The 22378-nt window shown below is 38.9% G+C and overlaps 1 protein-coding gene across 2 annotated transcripts in view; it reads left to right on the forward strand.

Moving 5' to 3' along the window:
* Positions 1-22378, forward strand: part of SLC2A13 (solute carrier family 2 member 13) — a 277867-nt gene that overhangs the window by 102807 nt on the left and 152682 nt on the right. For both annotated transcript variants that reach the window (XM_030215885.1, XM_030215884.1), the window contains exon 4: positions 6749-6857. In XM_030215885.1, the coding sequence (XP_030071745.1) occupies positions 6749-6857 (109 nt within the window). The remainder of the gene's footprint in view (positions 1-6748; positions 6858-22378) is intronic.

The following is a 22378-nucleotide window of genomic DNA, read 5'->3' on the forward strand; positions in this document are numbered from 1 at the left end:
TTCTCTCTTATGCATTCTGCACATAGGGAGGGTGCAGTTTGGGCAGAATGAAGGTGATGTTGCAAAGTATTTGTGTATAAAATATGCAGGCATGCATGTGTAAAGTACATGCATACGTTTACACCTGTTTCAGAGCAGATGTAAATTTGTACACTATTGGGGTTGAATCTGTGAGTTTATTTTATAAAGGCACCATCTTACATAGATGTCCTGCTATGAAATAAAACCCATTCATTAAAAGCCTGTGTTGAGCTATGGTGCCCTGAATCTTCATGTGATTCCCTCCCCCCTTGAAAATGCCTATGTTTAAAGGGTCTGAGGAAGGATTTTTAGGGTGTTCACTAAGGAGACAGAGCTGTTAAACGACAGCTTGGTAGGGCAATCAGAGTGAAGTCCAGCCCATGGGGGCAGGACTTGAAAAATAATAAGAGGTTGTTTGGAGAAAATTCTGATCTTTGGTAGCCCACCCCCACTGAGATCTGTAGTACCAAAACAGGAGAAGTTTGAAAGTGTGGAGTTTTGCAGCCTCTGCACAAGGCAGAAGGTGCCTGCAATAGTGTTCCTATTTTAGGAACAGAGTTGAAGTGCATAAGGATAACCGTCTCAGGTGGGAGAAGTGAGAGCGGGAGTGCCTCACTTCTGGCAGGACTTGCATTGCATGAGTGAATGGACCCTGTTCTGGGATGGGACGGAGGACAATGAATATCATGTAAGTAGATTATAAATTGACAGACTAGCGCAGCTCACCCATGTGCTGTTTTTGCTGCTTTGTAAGTCCAAGAGACCATGTAGGAGAAGAAATTAAGAAAGAAAAGAGTCAAAGACTAAAAGGAACATGGTGTAATGGTTAACCCCATTCTATCTCCCTGAGTTGTGATCAGCTTGAGTACAAAAGGAACTGAGTAATATTTAGAATAACTGCAACAGTTTTGTGTGTAGGGATGAATATGGACTGAGTTTAATCAAGCGGGAAAATCACCATGTACTGTTTCTGGTTTTTGTAAATAGAGGAGATGCCCTGATATCAATGACTGTTTTGCGCTGTGCTGACCATCTGAAGAAGATAACCGCCCTGAATTGTACAGACCAAGTTGATGTTTATGAACTTTTTTTCCCAAGTTTGTTAGTAAAGCAAGTTTTCTGCAACAGAGGCTACTGCCTAATTCTTGGAGAGAGTAAGTCCGGTTGATGGTGCGGAGGAACTGAAAGAAATATCGGTGAAACTGGAAGATGTACTGAGACAAATTGACAAATTAAAGAGAGGAAATCACCTGGACCGGATGGCATACATCCAAGAGTACTCAAAGAACTCGAACATGAAATAGCTTAGCAGCAACAAATGCAGATAACTGTTGCAGATCAGCCATCTGAAACTCAGGTTGGGGTTGTATCATCTGCTGGAGCTGCAACTAGATAACTAATTGATGTCTGGAGGCCATATTTGGTATAGAATATGCTGCTTAATTTAAATCTTAAGTAATATCTTCATTAAAATGTTACTTGTGTTTTATGAATGGCTCTCCTCCTCCATACATCCAAGGGTACTCAAAGAACTCCAACATGAAATTGCTGATCTGCTGTTAGTAATATGTACCCCGTCGTTAAAATCGTCCATAGTACCTGAAGATTGGAGAGTGGCTAATGTGACGCCAATTTTTAAAAAGGGTTCTAGGGGTGATCCGGGAAATTATAGACCGGTAAGCCTGACGTTGGTGCCGGCCAAAATAGTATAAACTGTTATGAAGAATAAATTACAGAACACGTAGACAAACATGGTTTAATGGGACATAGTCAGCATAGGTTCAGCCAAGGGAAGTCTTGCCTCACCATTTTGCTTCATTTCTTTGAAAGTGTGAATAAACATGTGGATAAAGGTGAGGTGGTTGATGTAGTGTATCTAGATTTTTAGAAAGCTTTTGATAAAGTTCCTCATGAGAGACTCCTGAGAAAATTAAAGAGTTATGGGATAGGAGTCAAGGTTCTGGTGTAGATTAGGAATTGGTTATTGGACAGAAAACAGAGGGTGGGGTTAAATGGTCATTTCTCTCAGTGGAGGAGGGTGAACAGTGGAGTTCTGCAGGGATCTGTGCAGAATGATATGGAAATTGGAACGATGAGTGAGGTGATTAAATTTGCAGATAATACAAAACTATTCAAGGTTGTTAAAACATGTGTGGACTGTGAAATATTACAGGAAGACCTTAGGAAACTGGAAGACTGGGCATCCAAATGGCAGATGAAATTTAATGTAGACAAATGCAAGATGATGCACATTGGAAAGAATAATCCGAATCATAGTTACCTGATGCTAGAGTCCACCTTGGGGGGTCAGCGCTCAAGAAAAAGATCTAGGTATCATTATAGATAATATGCTGAAACCTTCTGCTCAGTGTATGGTGGCGGCCAAAAAAGCAAACAGGATGCTAGGAATTATTAAGAAAGGGCTGGTGATTAAGACCAAAAATGCTGTAATGTCTTTGTATCGCTCCATGGTGTGTCCACACCTTGAGTATTGCATTCAGTTCTGGTGCCGTATCTCAAAAAAGACGCAACAGAATTAGAAAAGTTTCGAAGAAGAGTGACTAAAATGATAAAGGGGATGGAACTCCTCTTGTATGAGGACGGGCTAAAGAAGTTACGGCTTTTAAGCTTGGAAAAGAGACGGTTAAAGGGAGATATGTTTGAGGTTTACAAAATCCTGAGTGGTGTAGAACGAGTAATCGATTTTTTTTTTTAATACTCGTTCCAAAAGTACAAAGACTAGGGAGCACTCGAAGAAGTTACATAGAAATACTTTAAAAACAAATAGGAGGAAATATTTTTTCACTTAACAAATAGTTCAGCTCTGGAACTCTTTGCCAGAGGAGGTGGTAATCGGTTAGTGTATCTGGGTTTAAAAAAGGTTTGGACAAATTCTTGAGGAAAAGGAAGCAGTTGCTTCACATGTCTGCTACAGACATGGGAAGCAACTGCTTGCCCTGGGATTTGTAGTATGGAGTGTTGCCACGATTTGAGTTTCTGCCAGGTACTTGTGACCTGGCTTGGCCACTGTTTGGAAAACAGGATACTGGGATTCGTGGACCATTGGTCTGACCCAGTATGGCTGCTCTTATGTTCTTATGTAAGCCATTAATTCAACAGAGATTTTATGGGAGAGATATGGGTTTAATCTGCTGCTTTAATTTTGTGGGTCTTTTTGTTTGTGATTCGATGAAGTTAGAATACTCAAATACTCAAAGCAGTGGTGTAGCCAGACCTCAGATTTTTGGAGGGCCTACAGGTAAAATGGATGTGCACAATGTCCTCATTGCATGCAGCTCGTTCTCCATTCCAACTCAAAATATTATATATCTGAGCTGGCAGACATCCTCATGTCCCACCAGCTGAAGACCTCCTCAAAGATGCCCAGAACTTCCTCTAGCACAGCTCGGCAGTAGCTTTCCAGAGCTGCTTGACACAGCACCTGGCGCATGAAAAAATGTACTTGTGTCATATGGCACAGAAAAGCTGCTGCTGACTGCCTAGGTGCACAGGACAGAGTTCCTGGTGCCTTCAGGGAGTCTTCAGCTGGCCTGCCTTGGGGATCACCACTAACTACAGGAAGGGTGGGCAGTTGCTCACACAGCTAGCCTTCCTGTGGCTATGCTACTGAGGTTCAACTTCTCAAGGCTCAAGTAGTCAAGATAATATTAAAAAAAAAAAGTTAATAGGGATAAACTACAGTCATTTATATCTGTACCTATCAACTTCTAGACAAGTTGTGAATACAAATAAAAATACAGACTTTGAATTCTCTGTATTTGAGTGCCAGAAGTTGAAAAAAAGTTGCGGGCAATAGGCCTTTCAGAGTCTTGGCAGAAAGAGGATAACCAATGGGATGCTGTGGTAAGTGCGCAAATATTATCCAAATGATATGCAAATCATAATGGAAGGTTGGTGCTAGATGTTGGGGATGGCATACAGTCAAACAAGATAAGTCCTGCAGGAAATAAACTCTACTGTGGAAACCTTATGGATAGAAATTTGATGTGTAATGAGGAAGAGTATAGCTGGTTTTCTATTCACTTTTCTGTAAGTTGTTTTAATTGGAGGGGTTTCTATGCTTCATACTGAGTAGGCTTTTCACATAAAAACTGCTTTTACTTTAGGTATGATTACAGGCAAACAGTTGGCTTGCACTTTTGTTTAATAGTTTAAAAACACTTGATATACCAGCCCTGTCAAACAAATCAGAATGGTTTACATAATATTAAAGAAAATAGGAACAGAAAAGAATGCGAAAATAAAATAGGAAAGCAAGAGAGAGCGCGCACACACACCAGAACCCCAAGTTAAAAAAACAAAACAAGTAGCCATACACCCCATCCACCAAATTAATCAAAATTCTATATTAGCAATTACCCTACCATATGGGCCACCCGGGCTGGAGAAAGTCCCCTTCTCTCAACCTAAGCAAACATTTTAAAAAATGTATAATCTTATATTAAACCAATAATTGTATAAATTGAGTATGCAGGACGGTACATTGAGAAAATATTTTATGTGTATGCTAAAATTATTGGTTAAATGTTGTTCAGAGCTCTTTTTAGGAATTGTGGATTAATGTTGGTCAGAGCTATTTTTAGGAGTTGTGGAAAGATACCTATCTATCTGTCTATGGAATCTTAAAATGCACTTATTGATAAATGCATTTTAAAAAGTAGTACAAGCCTTTCTACTTTTTCAGTAGAAGAAAAATTATATTCAAATGAAAAAGTCCAAGATAGGGATGGCTGCTTCTGGAACCCAGCAATAGGGAAGAGATATCTCCATTAGGATGTGCTGGGTACTTCAAAATGATTGGCTATTATCTGAAATAGGATACAGTACTTGATGGACCTTGGGTCTGACCCAGCATCTCTTTTATTAACTACTAATACAGAATTCCTAACTGATGGCAATTATTTTACCAGTGGAAAATATTACATAATGGAACATTGTTTATCCAGAAGATCAGGACTGAGGCCATTCCAAAGTATAGGGTTTTTTTTTTCTGCTAAAAGAATGTCAAATAATGGTACATTTTCTAGATAATTACATATAAGGAGCCAACCAGTTATCAGATTATTGATGTTTTTCAGGATAATAAATTGTGGTTGAAGAAGAACTTTATTTGTGTACTGGTTTGGCTTTGGAGGTTACTGATTTTATTTTCTTAGAATTTCAACTGATATTTTTGACAGCTCTAATCATAAGATTGCCAGTCATGATGGTTCAGAGATATTAAATTCCCTTGAGCTGTTTCTGGAGAGTTTTGCTGTAATGATGACAGCTGGCCATGTTTGATTTTGCAGTTTCTGAATCCATGGAAAATGATGGCTTAGTATTTAAATTAGAAATGGTCTTGTTAATTTTGGTCAGACTACAACATTCTTTTTCAAAAAGTTGAGACATTTTTGATAATGAACAGCAGCTGGCACTGAGTTTTTTTTAATTGTAATAAATGCTTCACCTGTTGTACAGTAAGAACTTTAAAGACTGAGCTTTAACGTGGAACATTTTAAATTGTTTTTAAATATTAAACTCCTAAGAAGGAATATAAGAACATGTGACTGGTTTGACATTATGGAGCGCGTATACAGCACTGAGATAAGTTGCTGTTAACCTATAGTGGTCTCCTTTTGGTAATAGATTATTTTTGTGTGTTAAGATGATGGAATATTTCACTAAAAGGATTGGGTTTAGATGCATTAGTGGACATATGGTTTTCCAATTCCTTTTGCCAAAAGAGGGAGTAGCGTGATCAACAGCACTCTTCCAAAGATCCAAGGAGATGTAATAATGGAGTAAAAGTCTTAAGCAATACTGAAATAGGACTAGACACGGCACCTTGTTTCAGCAAAGCGTGTGCATCAGGAATCTAAAACACAACAGATAAAAAAAACAGTAAATACAATCACATATAAAATATATTAAAAATTTGGAATCTATGAGATAAAGTATGCATTAAGAACATTACATGAATGTATACCCATATGTTCTGGTTAACATGGTATGGAAATAGGAACAAGGACTAGTAAACGAGCTTATGAGAGTGAAAGATATGACAAAAAAATTAAAAACTGATATGTGGAGATCTGAAAGAGTATGAATAAAAAAAACTAACCTATGTGTAGTGAAAAATTGTACAGAAAGGGAAATGAACATGATCAAGTCTGAAAAAGATGTATAAAATACAAAATTCCAAGAGTTACAATTGACGTTATGGATAACTGAAGAGCTGTAAAAATACATATGGTGCGAGAGTTGAAATGCATAAACCATACCTTTAGAAAGGCTAAAGATGCTGATAGAACATTAAAGGTCACAGTGGCAGCAGAGGTACTACTAGCACCCCTCCTATACTGTTTATAGATAGGTTTATATGTACAGCCTGACTGCTGGCATTCACAGTGACTGTATTATATTTCTAACAGACTCTTCTTGGGGAAGGCAATATCATAAGTAAAACTTCTAAACTTGTCTTTATGCAGCTAAATGGCAGGAACATGCCAGAGAAAAGGCTTGGCAAGTCAGCCCAGTCCATGGAATAATTAGCTGACATAGAGTGGCATAAAAGGTTTGAGCTGTTCCTGTAAAACAAACTTCATTTTTTTTTCAGTCTGATTTTTAAAATATGGAAAAATTATGCAGTAGGCAAAACCAAGTTGTGCATAATAGTGTCTTTAAATGTTATTGAGTAGTAATAAATCTTTCTGGTTTATTACAGCTGGACCAGTGATTTGCAGAATGCTGACTTACCCTCCCACCCGCCGAGCTCTTATTGTGGGTTGTGGACTACAGATGTTTCAACAGCTGTCAGGCATTAACACAGTCATGTATGTATTATACTCAAATGTATTTATTGCCTTTCAATATGATTAGTTTCCCTTTATCATAAAAAGCAGTTTGTTATTAAATATAAAGCCAATATGTTTTGTGTTAGATTTTTAAACTACATTAGTAGTTCAAGGTGATTATTGTGGAAGGCTCATGTTGCATTTTAGAAAGCCACTATTTTAAGTGTAAATCCACAGAATGCATTGTTTTCAAGGGGCATATTTTGGGCAGACCTAAAAATTATATGTGCAGATTAGAATTTGCGTTGGTAATATACACATTTAAAAAAGGCCAATTAAGCAGCTAAATAAAAATTCTATGAATTTTGAGGTAGGTTTGAAACATTACAGGGAAACCCTGTCCGAATGCCGTTTGCACCCATAGTCAGCAATGGAGAGCAGTAGGAAAAGGAGGTTTCTATCCCAGAGAACAGACCACAGCTGTGTTGTAAGTGATATCAGACTGCTGTTTAGACCACTTAATTGGTGCATTCAAAATTTGCTGCCCTAGTTGCCAATATTGCTCATGTTTATATAAGCACAATTGACCCTTCAATCCCTCTTACAAACTCCAAGTCTGAAAGAGAATTTAACTGAAATATGTCTTCAGAGCAGGTGTTAATGCCAGTGTTCGTTCCCGGAAATCCAATTTCGTAAAATCCAGTACTTATATATTCTCCAGAAGAACATGTGGAAGCTCTTTCCCATAACCCCTCACCACTGAAGGTGTAAAAACTGATATTGTTTACTTTCTAAAAATATTAGAAGTTGTTGATGACCAGCTGTATTTTCAATCACATATTTCATCCGTGGTTCAGAAATGTTTGTTTAACAGGGATTGCGAGTAAGGCACTGTAGTAAGCGGTATAGAAAAACTGCTTACTACAGTGCCTTACTCTCGAGCCTGCAAAAACTTTAATCAACGGTCTTTTTAAAGACCACTATAATTTATCGTTGCTACTTCTGGACGTTCATTTGTTATCAAATATAGAGACTCCTGATGTAGGCCTTTCGGCCGAAACACAACGTTGTATCGAGTCATTTCGTGTTCCAATAAACCTTCATTCTCTGAATTACTACTGTGGTCCTGTCTTTGGATATCCTGGTTCTTATTCCCACTTTCCTCTCATTTTGAGCTTCTCTGTGGGACCTCTTGAGTTCTTCACGTATGTGGATTCTCTTTGGTGACAGAGGATGTTTCAGCTTTAAATGCGAGGTGCATTCAAAATTATTACAAGGATTATACTGCTTGGCCATAAGAATTTTGGAAAGTAGAAATTTGTGGGACTGGTGCTGGTCATCTTTGTAGCCAGAGCAGAGAGAGCTATAGTGCAAACTTGCATAATTAGCTGAGATTGTTGAAATCTTCTCCTACCATTGCTGGTAGCAAAGTATCCATTTGGGGTACATCCCTTTTCCAAGGTGTACTTATTGCTTGCAAAAGAAAAAAAAAAAAGGAATTGCCATATATAGACTTCCCAACCTCTAAGCAAAAAATTAGAATTTTTTGGCACAGAGCCGAGGTTTGTAGTCATAGTTAGGGAAAAAGAGGCTTTATTTTCAACCTGTGCAGAGCTATGGCTCAATTCAAAGACAGCAAGGAACATGAGATCATTGAATTCAGTGAAAAAAAAAATACAGGGCAATTTAGACACAGCAGAAACCAGTACAGGTAGTGAGGAAGGGTCCGAAAGATCCAGAAGGACACATGTGCTTACATATAAAGCTAAAGAGCTCTATGAAACAGAAGTAGACAAGCACCTTCTTGTTTTTGGACAGAAATGTTTGAGGTTTCAAAGAGGAGCAAGCCTGAAGGTCACCATATAGAGTAATTGCAATCCCTCCATAACCAGTACTAGCAAAATCACTTAGAGTACTGTCAATTTCTGAGCAAAACCAATACAATAGATAGTTTTGGCCCTATAGGGTTTAAGATCCTGCATATTCCCAGACAAGGTAAAAGGGGTGGGAGGTTGGCAGTTTTGTACAGATCTTTTTTTTCTTTGTAATACTCTGCCTCAGCTGAAATGTTAAGTTGCAGTATTGAAGACTTAGCATTTTCAGGAAGTTTATGTTGTATAGTTATATATTGTCTTCCAAATATGTGGCAGAGTTCTAAAGATGATAGTCAAGAATTTATTTTAAAATATTCTATGCATTTATCAGTTCACATTGGTTGTTGGCTGTGAATTTGTATCTTGAAGATAGTACAAATAAAAAGGCTTCTGGGTTTCTTAATTTTCTTGATGATTTAGGGTTTGTATATCTTTGTATTCATAGCTCTCATGAAAAAGGTCACACTTTAGATATCCTTGCTATGACATATTTAGAGCTTCAAACTTGTTATTTTAAGTTTTGCCAGCAGCACTCCTCGGTCTTGGACAGATCATTTTCTGTTAAATTTTACTATTTCATGGCAGGAATATAATTATAAAAGGAAAGAAAAAGAATTGTACGTACTAGAGGAAAGATTGATGCTACTGAGTTTTGGGATAAATTAGAGGATGTTTTGAAGGAGTCGTCATCTTCTCATTTGTTTTCAAATTGGCATGGTACAATAAACAATATTTTAGATAATATATCACCTTTTAAATCCAAATTGAGAAAAGTTCGTAAATCTGATGAATGGTTTGATGCCGAATTGTTGGCTTCTAAATGGGATTGTAGGAGGTGTGAGAGGGTTTGGAGAAAATCACCAACTCCAGAGAATAAAAAAGATCTTGTATTTTGATATAAGCAGTTAATAAAAAGAAGAAGGAATTCTATTAAAATTTAATAGGTGAAGACACTTGACATACATAGATTATTTCTTGACATACATAGATTATTTAATTTAGTGGATAATCTCACAAATACTGATGATTTGAGATCAGAACACACTAGTGGTACACTGACAGCTGATTGTTAGCTTGCTACTTTATGGATAAAGTTGTTAAAATTTGGCAACAGTTAATTTCTACTACAGTCAGGGATCAAATTGTACCTGACAAGTTAGGTAATATCTCAGTACATAAGCATCGCCATGCTGGGACAGACCAAGGGTCCATCGAGCCCAGCACCCTGTCTCCGACAGCGGCCAAAAGAACAATTTGTCCCGCCCATCCCAGAAATAGTGGATTTTTCCCACGTCCGTTCAATAACATTCTATGGCCTTTTCCTCCTGGAAGCTGCCCAACCCTTTTTAAAATTCTGCTAAGTCAACCGCCTTAACCACTTTTTCTGGCAACGAATTCCAGAGCCTAACTATGCGTTGAGTGAAGAAACATTTCCTCCGATTCGTTCTAAATTTACTAAACTGCAGCTTCATCGCATGCCCCCTTGTCCTAGTATTTTTGGAAAGCGTAAACAGACGCTCCACATCGACCCTTTCCATTCCACTCATTATCTTGTAGACCTCTATCATATCTCCCCCAGCCGCCTTTTCTCCAAGCTGAAGAGCCCCAGCCACTTCAGCTTTTCCTCATAGGGAAGTCATCCCATCCTCTGTATCATCTTTGTTGCCCTTCTCTGCACCTTTTCTAATTCCACTATATCTTTTTTGAGATGCGGCAACCAGAATTGAACACAGTACTCGAGGTGTGGTCGCACCATGGAGCGATACAATGGCAGAATAATATCCTCATTTTTGTTTTCCATTCCTTTCCTAATAATACCCAACATTCTATTTGCTTTCCTAGTCGCAGCAGCACATTGAGCAGAAGGTTTCAACGTATCATCAACGATGACACCTAGATCCCTTTCTCGGTCCGTGACTCCTAACGCTGAACTCTGCATGACATAGCTATAGTTTGGGTTCCTCTTTCCCACATGCATCACTTTGCACTTTTTCACATTAAACGTCGTCTGCCATTTAGACTCCCAGTCTCGTAAGGTCCTCTTGTAATTTTTCACAATCTTCCTGCGATTTGACGACTTTGAATAACTTTGTGTCATCAGCAAATTTGATTACCTCACTAATTACCCTCATCTCTAGGTCATTTATGAATATGTTAAAAAGCAGTGGTCTCAGCACAGATCCCTGAGGGACCCCACTAACTACCCTTCTCCATTGCGAATATTGACCTTTTAACCCTACTCTCTTGTTTCCTATCTTTCAACCAGTTCTTAATCCACAGTAAGACACTACCTCCAATCCCATGTCCCTCTAATTTCTTCTGTAGTCTTTCATGAGGGACTTTATCAAACGCCTTCTGACAATCTAGATACACAGTATCAACTGGCTCACCTTTATCCACATGTTTGTTTACCCCTTCAAAGAAATGCAGCAGATTGGTGAGGCAAGACTTCCCTTCACTAAATCCATGTTGACTTTGTCCCATTAGTCCATGCTTTTGGATGTGCTCTGTAATTTTGTTTTTGATAATAGTCTCTGCCATTTTGCCCGGCACCGACATATAGTGTCTCGGATCTCCTCTGGAACCTTTTTAAAATATCGGCATTACATTGGCCACCCTCCAATCTTCCGATACCACGCTCGATTTTAAGGATAAATTACAAATCACTAACAGCAGCTCTGCCAGCTCATTTTTTAGTTCTATCAGTACCCTGGGATGAATACCATCCGGTCCTTTAGATATTGCTACTCTTCAGTTTGCCGAGCTGCTCCTTTACGTCTTCTAGGTTTACAGATATTTCATTAAGTTTTTCTGTCTCAACCTTCCGGCGACGGTATCCCTCCCAAATCTTCCTTGGTGAAGACCGAGGCAAAGAACTCATTTAGTTTTTCTGCTATTTCTTTGTTTTCTTTGATCGCCCCTTTTACACTCCGGTCATCCAGCGGGCCAACCGATTCTTTTGCCGGCTTCCTGCTTTTAATGTATCTAAAAAAATTTTTACTATCAGTTTTCGCCTCTAATGCTATCTTTATTTCAAAATACTTTTTTGCCTTTCTTATCAGCGCTTTGCATCTGACTTTGACATTCCTTATGCCACTTCTTATTTTCTTCATTCGGTTCCTTCTTCCATTTTCTGAAGAATTGCTTTTTAGCTCCAGTAGCCTTCTTTACCTCATTTTTGAATCATGCCAGCTGTTGTTTAGTTTTCTGTCCTTCTTTTCTGATATGTGGAATATGTTTGGCCTGGGCCTCCAGGATGGTGTTTTTGAACAGCATCCACGCCTGTTGTAGGTTTCTAACCCTCTCAGTCGCTCCTCTAAGTTTTTTTTTTTTTTTTTTTTACCGTTCTTCTCATTTTATCATGGCTTCCTTTTTTAAAGTTAAACGCTAACATATTTGACTTCCTATGTTTACCTTTTTGAAAGTACAACACAAAGAGCGAGCAAAAACTCAGAATGTGATTCACACCACTTCAACAAAAAATAGGGGGAAAAGACCTCAGAAATGAATGACCTGCTGCTGCAAGCCTATGGCGATTAGACAATCCTTGTCACGTGACTGTTTTCTGTAATCATTGGTCAAAAACCCCCAACCAACCACAAAGGTTGGTAAAAATTGTGTTATTTAATTATTTTTTTTAATAATGGGTCTCAGTTGTCATTCGGGAGAACTACATTTGTCAAGCTCAGCCAGTTAAATTAAGCTGAATTTTTATTTACCTTGATAGATGTTTGCATGTGTGGCAGTGAGTTGTGTTGGTTTCACAATGATTATTCTTTTTTTTCTTTTCAAACTGATGCATGAGGCAAAAAAACAGTTAAAAAAATAATTAAATGACACAAACAATTTTTTACCAACCTTTGTAGTTGGTTGGGGGTTTTTGACCAATGATTACAGAAAACAGGCATGAGACAAGGATTGTCTAATCGCCATAGGCTTGCAGCAGCAGGTCATTCCTTTCTGAGGTCTTTTCCCCCTATTTTTTGTTGAAGTGGTGTGAATCACATTCTGAGTTTTTGCTCACTCTTTGTGTAGTACCATTGAGGTTGATTCTGAGTGAGTTTTCCCCTTTTTTCACATTACTGTGGTATACTACCTTTTTGAAAGCAAATTTCAAAGGCGATCATGTTATGATCACTGTTGTCAAGCAGCCCCCGGACTGTTACCTCCTGTACCAGATCATGCGCTCCACAAATGACTAAGTCTAGAGTTTTTCCTTCACTCTTCGGCTCCTGTACCAGCTGCTCCATAAAGCTGTCCTTTATTCCATCAAGGAAGTTTACCTCCCTAGTGTGCCCTGATGTTACGTATGTGGAATAATTTTCAGTCTCTGGAGACAGAGCAGATTAAGTAGTTGTTATATTGATTTACAAAATCAAACTGCTGTCTTGATCCATGTCCAGCATACTTAATGAAATCCGCTAGTTAAACTTTTTTGACAGCATTGACATGTTGGGTTAATGATTGTTTACTAAATGACAATTTTTCATCATTATGGGGAGAGATTGCTTTTATACCAGTTTTGAAAAATTCTAGTGGAGATCTGCAAGCAGTCAGCAATTACTGGCCCACTGCCTTGATCCCATTATTTGTGAAAATATTGGAGGGATATGTGTCAAAATTGTTAGATGAGTATCTGTATGAAAGGAATATTCTGCATCAGGCTCAGTTGGGTTTTCGTGAGAATTACAGCACTGAAACAGTGATTACCTCTACTATTGCCCATGGTAAAATGTTGCATAGCCATAGTCAAAATGCAATAGTTGTTCAATTTGACTTGTCTGCTGCATTCAACCTGGTGGACCATGATATTCTATTGTCCAGGTTGAGTGATATTGGGAGAGGTAAGAAGATTTTGAGTTGGTTTAGAGTGTTTTTGACCAATTGCCATTACAGAGTACAAAAAGCAGGTAACTTATCCTATGATTTGTATCCCAGACTATGGGGTTCCCCAGGGGTCTCCACTTTTGCTATAATTATTCAATGCGTTGCTCCAACCTCTGGGTTTGGTGGTAGACAGGCTGAAGATTCCATTTTTTGTCTATGTCAATTATATTACCATATTGTTACCGGTAAAGGGGGGTTGGATTGACCCATTGAAAGAGCTGGGATCTTGTATACAGGTTATAGAGGACTGGATTTCCAGTCATAGACTTAAGTTGAATCCAGAAAAAACTAAATTTCTTTGTTTGGGTTTGTTTGATTGTACTAAACATCCTCTGCAGTTTTCTCTTGGAACAAATATTTTTTCATTTGATTTTCGTTCTAGAGTTTTAGGAGTGCAGATAGATAGTTTATTAACATTTTCTCAACTATAAGATCTCTAACTAAGAAATCATTTCATACATAAAGGAAACTCAGAACAATCCAAAATGATTTTGATTGTGATAAATTTAGATTGCTAGTTGAGGCTCTAACCCTATCTAGGTTAAATTACTGTAATATCATATGTAATGGGTGCTCCAAAACTCTTGGAAAATGATTGCAACTCATTCAAAACATGGTGGCACGTCTAATGTATTCAGCTGGCAGGTTTACACCAGCCACTTCTGTGCTTGTCAAGCTACACTGGCTACTGGTTGACACCAGGATTAGGTTTAAATTGCTTACAGTTGTGTTTAAAATTATCTACGGTGGTGCTCCACTGTATCTATATGATCTTGTGCAGTTTTTACATGGTAGTTTGGTTACTAATATGAGAACCCATGATTGGGTGTTATTAAAGTTTCCAACAGTTCGTCTAACAAGATTTAAGAAGACGTTTAACTCTTATCTTCATTATTTAGTTGTGTCTTTGTGGAATTATCCACCTTTAGAAACGCTTATGCTCAGGAATTATCAGTTATTTTGTGAAGTTCTTAAAACAACCTTGTTTCATTAATGTTTGATAACTAGGCATGCTTATTATGTTTTCCATAATGATTATGATGAGTGATATACAATACAATATAATTCCTGAGGTTATGTCTCAGTATTTTGTTCTTTAATTTGTAATCTGCAATGAATTATGTGCAGGTATTTACAGACAATAAGCCTTGTATAACATAACAGCAAGCCACAGATCTTACACACCAGGCCATTGTGGCAGAAGTAATTAAAGGCACAGAACATAGCACAGGGCTAGCAGGGGAAGATCAATCCCAACAAGCAAATCTCTAGAAGTTCTAGATCATACAGGACCAGCCGTTCCAGTAAGTCTGCAACTAGTTCAGCAGCTCTCCAGGTCTGAGCTAAGGCAGAGGCTGCCAAGTGATTTCTTTATGTTGAACAAGAAACAGCCATTAGAATTGAAATTCTCAGAGTAGAAAGAGGCAAGAGCAGCAGCTGCTACTGTACGCAGGAAGGCAGCATTAGAAGAAGAGGCGAAGCTCGCTGTGGAATGCAAGAAGGCAGAGTTAGACATTGCCTTAGAAGGGCTGCAGCAAGAGGAAGAAGCAGCTGCCTTTGAGGCTGAAGCCAAGACCCTTGAATAAGGTATAAAGCAAGATGGTGGGGAGAGCCAACTTGGTTGTATTAGCGCAGAAGATGCTGCCCAGTGAACTGTAGCCTATGTAAATGCTCACACCTCTTAGCACACAAGAGCGCACAGTCACAGTCTGACTCAGAAGAGTCATCAGATTCTGAGAGAGAACTTTCCTCTACACCAGAGTTTAGCTCACCTAAAAGAAGCAATCCTAAGATACAGCATTCCACAGAGGCAAACTGCCACCACAGTGATCCACATGCTTGCACGCATATAGATGCACTGCCACTTGTTCTCACCCCATGAAAGTGCACCAATGGAAATGCTTCATTTCACCCACAGATTCTGACGCCACCGAAGAACTGGGCTCAGATAAGTTGATCAGTTAGGCCCAGCTAAACACCCTGTAATTAAACAAGAACTATATGCCTTATATCAGACAAATTGCAGAAAGCAGCCAGCCACAGGTACCTATCGTTAGCATGCTAGAAACTTCAGGGAGGCAAGTTCTAGCAATAAAGACGGCTTGCAGGTTGGCACCATATATCTACCTTGTGCATCTTTACCATGAGCAAGTTAAACATCAAGGGTGACATTTCCCAGAGGGAACTATCAGAGCCGGAGGATTATGGATTATGGGAGTAAAACGTTAATATTACCTCTGTAATACACCGAGGTGTTAAATGTTGTAGACTATGAGACAAGCAACAAGAACAAAGAATGGCAGATTTGCCAGCAGACTGGCACAGTACCAAACCACCATTCACTTATGTGGGTCTAAGATGTTTTTGGAACCTGGTCAGTTGTGACATGACGCAGAAGAGGTGGAGCATCCAACAGTAAATGTTGGGCTGTGATTTTCACCTGAATGAGCATTCGAGTAGTTCACATTGACGTTATCGAGTCCTTCATGATCTTACGGTCTCACGGATTCCCTTGCAGGTTTTCTGCTTCTGATGTACCTGAAAAAGTTGTTAGTATAAGTTTTTGCCTCTGCGGCAAGTTTTCCTTGATCTTAGCTTTCTTTATCAGTGCTTTGCAGCTAACTTGACAGTGCTTGTGTTGCTTCTTATTTTCTTCATTTTGTTCCTTTTTCCATTCTTTGAAGGTCATTCTTTTGGGTCTAATAGCCTCTTTCACTTCACATTTTGATCTATGCTAGCTGTAATTTTCTCCTCTTTCCACCTTTGTGGCTAGCAATAAAGTGCAGATAGGAATATTTTAATTTTTGAGTTATTTGAACAAATAATCCAACTTCTCTGAAATGCAATGTGTATAAAAATGATTGTTTTAATGCTTTTCCAGGTTAAAAAAAATTAAGAATTTGAATGTTAGAACATGATAAAATTTAGCCTTTTTTATGTCTCCTATATAAAGTGTATATTTTTGACCAGATTTTAAGCTGTGATTTGTCAAACAGCATATTTGCAGTTCTTTCTTAGAAATAAGATGTAATAGCCATACTGGGTTAGATCAAAGGTCCATCTAGACCAATGTCCTGCTTCTAACAGCAGCCAAACCAGGTCACAAATATGAGGTAGAATCCCAAAACATAGCAAGGAATTTAGGGAAGTTCTGGCAGCTCCACTGGCTGACCTTTTAAATGCTTCTGTAGAGTCAGGAGTGGTCCCAGAGGACTGGAAAAGGATGGATATGGGAGGATTCCTAAGATAAGTGTTTTGATATAGAGCGATAACAGATACATTTTGATATTTTTGAAATTTAGAAACTTTGAAAATGTCACTTGATTAACTTTACGGAGTTCACCAAGATCTCTGCCACTTAATAATGGGCTCATGATGAGATAGTTGTACAAGGTTGACACTGAAAGTGGAAAACTTACTATTTTGAAGTCCATTCACTCTTAATAATTTATATTAAATTAAAAATTTAGCTCTTTGGGTTAATGTTGTTGAGCCAAATTATAGTGCAGGATTTGATTTCATTATACCTTGTTTGACTTGTTTTTTCTCTGTTTGAAATATTGAATTAGCACATGTTAACTTGTGAACAGTATCCTTACTTTTTAAGGCTTCTGGCTTAGCAGGTATTTGCACAACTTTCGTAAATGCTCGTAACTCAAACACTTTTTAAAAATGACTATTTGCTCACTACCTACTTAACACAGAGATTTGGATTTGAAGAGATTAGAGAATGTTAGCTCAGTGGTTTTTAAGACAGCACTAAGAAATTTAAATATCAAACAGGAAGGGGAATTTGCAGGGGAAGGGAGATGAGAAATGTAGAGGTATGCAGAAAAATGTATGTTTCTAGCAGCTAAAGCAATAAAACATAGGAACAGTGGCGTACCAAGGGGGGGGGGCGGTGGGGGCTGTCCGCTCCGGGTGCACGCCTGTGGACTCCGACTTCGCTAACATCACTCGTTCGCTGCAGGTCCCTCTGCCCTGGAACAGGTTACTTCCTGTTCCGGGGCAGAGGAAGCTGCAGCGAACGAGGGAAGTTAGCGAAGTTGGAGCCCACAGGTGCGCACCGCAGCATGCACCCGGGGGGGGGGGGTCATTTCGCCGGGGGGGGCGCATCGGCGATCCGCCCCGGGTGCAATCCAAGCTAGGAATGCCACTACATAGGAAGTTGTATCTGGAGTAAATATATAGTTAAAGTAATTTGAGATACAAGATACATATCAATACATGTAGGAACCCTTGTACTAAGGGGTATTAAAAATTAGTAGTTACTGCATGCTAGTTGCAAACATGTTTTTGCACAAAGCATTGTGGTAACTGTTGGAGGTGTCAATCGCTTTCAGGGTTGTTGGTAATGCATTCCACAACTGCGTGCTTATGTAAGAGAAGGTGGTGGCGTGTATCTGCTTGTATTTTAGTCCTTTACAGTTGGGGAAGTGCAGATTGAGAAATTTGCAAGATGATTTTATGGCATTTTTGGGAGGCAAGTCCACAAGGTTTAGCATGTAGATTGGGGCGTCTGCGTGAATTATTTTGTGTACAATCGTGCAGATCTTGAACACAACGTGTTCCTTGAGTGGGAGCCAGTGAAGTTTCTCTCTTAGGGGTTTTGCACTTTCATATTTAGTTTTTCCAAATATGAGTCTGGCGGCGGTGTTCTGGGCTGTTTAGAGTTTTTTGATAGTTTATTCTTTGCAGCCGGCGTACAGTGCGTTACAGTAGTCCAGGTGACTTATTACCATTGACTGTACCAGGGTGCGGAAGATATGTCTTGGGAAGAAAGGTTTTTACTCTTTTGAGTTTCCACATGGAGTGGAACATCTTTTTCGTTGTGTTCTTCACGTGAGCATCGAGTGTGAGGTTTCGGTCAATGGTAACTCCAAGAATTTTTAGATGATGTGCAACTGGGAGAAAACAGTATGGTGTGATTATGGTGGAGAAGTTGTTTTTGTTGTGTTGTGAGGTGAGTACAAGACATTGTGTTTTCTCTGCGTTGAGTTTCAGCTGGAATGCATCCGCCCAGGAGTGCATGATTGTCCTCTTCTTGTGCTGTGAACCCACTCAGAACCTAAATTTAGGGACAGAGTGGTCTAAGTACACTCCATCATCATCAATTTGAAGTTAGCAGTTCCTTGTCTGGTAATATCTCATCTGGAAGTTACACATAAAACTACGTTTAGTCTCCATGGCCCATTTTTAAGGAGCAGTGTTCTAAGTGGCATAATGGTAGATTTAACCTGTTCTGATTTCAGGCACAAGCTAAAGCTTGGCCATTTCAACAAACATTTGATTAGTCCATCATATATATTCTAGATGTGTAAGGCTCAAGTTAAATCTTGATTATTTTAACAAGCGTTTTATTAGGCCACCTTAAATTCTATGTTATGAAGATTGGTTATATATATGCATTGAATTTGTATTTTGAATAACATATAATTATATTATTTTATAGTTTTATGTTGTAATATTTCTGTAACTATATTCCGCTTTATGTTGGAATTTCATAGAAACAACTTGATAAATTACAATTATTGTAGAGTACTGCTGCTAAAATGATTTTTCAAGGCAATAAGTATTATAGTCACTCCTTTAATTGATTTACACTGGTTTCCATTGAAAGTTAGGATTATTTACAAGATTTCTTGTTTAGTTTTTAATGCTCCAGTTTACTAAGCAGCATTAGTAAATGGCTGAAATGCCGACTTTGGGCCATTTCGGCATTAGTGCATGGACAGCTGCTAGCACTGTTTCGTAAACAGACCCCTAAATCTCTTCATGGTCTGACTCCTGTTATGTACATGATTCTGTTTCGCTCTCTTTCTAAGTTAACATTCAGATACAAGGATAATACTCTTCTTTATCCTCCAGTTCAAAGTCTAGTATCAAAGACATTGAGTGTTGATGCCCTTTTCAAGCTCCTTTTCATTGGAATTCTCTGCTGATTGAGTTAACTGAAAACTCAATACTCTTTAAGACTTGATTTAATGAATATTTGCTTGAAACTTCTGATTAAATTGTATGATTTAGTGCCCTGTTTATTAAGCCGCACTACCGTTTTTAGCACACACAAACTCTAAAGATACCTATAGGAATATATGGGTGTCTCTAGCTTTAGCACGCTAATTTTTAGCACATGCTAAAACGCTATTGCACCTTAGAAACAGGGCCCTTATTTTATTTTGTACTTGTTAACTTTTGTGTACCACCTTGGACCTTCTTAGGATTTGGCAGTTAATAAACATTGGATTAGATTAGATTGTAATTGTCTGGCTTGTAATGAATTATCTACTCTTGACATGCTAACAAAATGCAGTGCATCTTTTAGTACACCATGAAGTCATGATATAAAAAGATAATCTATCTTTGATTACTAACACTAAACAAATTAGATACATTTTTAAATTTGACATACTTAGCTATTCTGGAGAAAGTGGGTGAAGTTCCATTGTAGAATTGAATGTTGTTTTGCCCTGTTGGCACTTTGGGCATGGTATAAATGGTGACTGGCTTAACTAGAAAATCTCTTTATCAAAGAAATGGCTTGTGACCTAAACAGTGTAAATATAGACAAATCGCTTATATTTAGAATTTTAAATTGAATGACATATTCCATATTTTCTATTCAAAAAGCAGAACTGTTTTGTATGTTTCTATCACTATGTAGACTGGACTAAAACAGGTAGCTTTTTTTCTCCCCTTTTCTCTTTCTTTCATTCTCCTTCTCTTACATTTTGACCTTCCTTTCTAATATTTTCTTGTTTTTACCGATACACATCGCCTTGTTATCTTATTGAGGAAAAGCAATTCAGCAAGTTCTAATAAAGCATAAATCATAGCTTAAATATCTCTTGTCTTAGCGTTCATCCTCTATAAGGATGCAATTAATTTACCATAAAACTGTGCATGAATTATTATAGGCCATGACAAGGGTCTAAATTTACCTTACAAAGGGCTCTTTTACAAAGCCGTGCTGCCGATTTGGCAGGGTGCAAATGAGAGGAAACCCATTCATTCCTATGGACTTCCTCTCATTTGCCATGTGGGAATCGCTAGCACGGCTTTTTAAAGGAAGCCCAAAAACAGCCTATCTTTCATAGCCTTTATTGACTTTAGTAAGAGAACTGTTCAAAATCTTTGCCAGGAATTACACAGGTAACTAGTATGGAAAGTATGTGGAGCACGACTTGTGGAATTCTGTTCCCTCCTACGTGCCTGTTTGTGTCTTTGACTTTCAGGAGAGAGGGGTGGCAGTAGCTTTTGGGGGAGGGGGAGGGGATGGAATGAAGGGTTGATGGAATAACTGTGGGGTGGATATGTAGTTTGAAATTAAAAATTCCCTAACTGCTATGTAACTAAGTTTCTATGCTGCTTCTCTCATAGAGGCAGTATAGCAAATTCACTTTTTTTTTTTTTTTTGGGGGGGGGGGGGGGTAGAACCCCTGGACTCATGTAGCCCATTTTCAAACTCTGTTTTTCTCCCATGCCAGATTGGTCCTGTTCTGTTAAATTGTGTTACCTACAGGCAGGCAGACATTTTCAATTCCAGATCTATTAATTCTAACTTCTATTGTGTTGTAAAGAATAAAAATAGGGTTTATTTTTATTTTAAAAATGTATATGCTACTCAATCTACCACTTGTATAGGTGGAATGACTGAAACTGCTTAAGATTTTTAGCCAGCTAAAATTGTGCTTTTACAGTTTATGTGCTTTTAGCTCTAGTTTAAGAGGCACAACTCGGGCATTTGGCACACACTCAGACATATCAACCCCTGCCCCCTTCAATACCACACTACAAGCCGTATCTTCGATAGAATTGGATTTATTTTGGCCGCAGCCAGGAACATCAAAATTGTTACAACTTAAACTAATTACATTACATCTTCTAATAATCATTATGCCAGCATGCATTTCTACCCGGGTACACAGCTTCTACACGTAGTTGCATATTCTGGGCCACAGGCCAAGCTGTACCAAGCCCCTGTGGCCCCCTGTGCTGTTTTCCAAGCACCCGACGTCACTTGGTGTCTCCCGTTGAAGGAGGCACCTACCACATTTACAAAATGACGTTCTAGGCCTCCCGGCCGCCCAAGGAGACAAGCTGTATACACGTTGTTTCCTTATAACAAGGCTGCTCACATGCAAGCCTACCATTTGCATCAACTTGATAATTTTCCACACAACTCTTTCTGCAGCAGTAGTTACCCCAAACTTGTAACCGTTATGTGTCAAGCTGCTGTGTACCCATTGCTGGCTGTGCGTAAACATTGGAGTCTAACGCCACAGGCCACGGCAACGACACCTCGTTTGCCGTGGTCCCCCACCCCTCCTGGCTGCGGTCATGCCCTAACGCTATGGCTTGTATTTATTTGCAAGTCATGTGGGATCGTATGACTTTTAATGCACACATGAATGCCTGAAGCATCCCTCCCTTACCTATACCCTGTTATGGCTACTCTATCGCCCTGGCTCCTCTATCGCCCTGACAACCCAGGCTCTCAATGTTCGGTCTCACTGCTGCCCTTCTAAGTGCCCACCGCCTTTCCCTGTGCCAAATGTACATACGAGTGATGAGTGACCGCATATCCAAATCCGCTGCAGCTCATTCTGGATATGGATACCTGTAATAGAATATAATGGGAAGCGACATGTTAGCACAGTGCAAGCAACCATTATCACTTTGCTGTGGATGCCTTAATGGGTCCAATGTACCGCTTGTATACACTAGACGGGTCTGATGTAGCGCTTGTATACATTAGGTCGCCATTGGCCCAGTCTTTTGATGGCCTCTATGGACACT

Source organism: Microcaecilia unicolor, chromosome 10 (genome assembly GCF_901765095.1).
Source record: "Microcaecilia unicolor chromosome 10, aMicUni1.1, whole genome shotgun sequence".
NCBI lineage: Eukaryota > Metazoa > Chordata > Amphibia > Gymnophiona > Siphonopidae > Microcaecilia > Microcaecilia unicolor.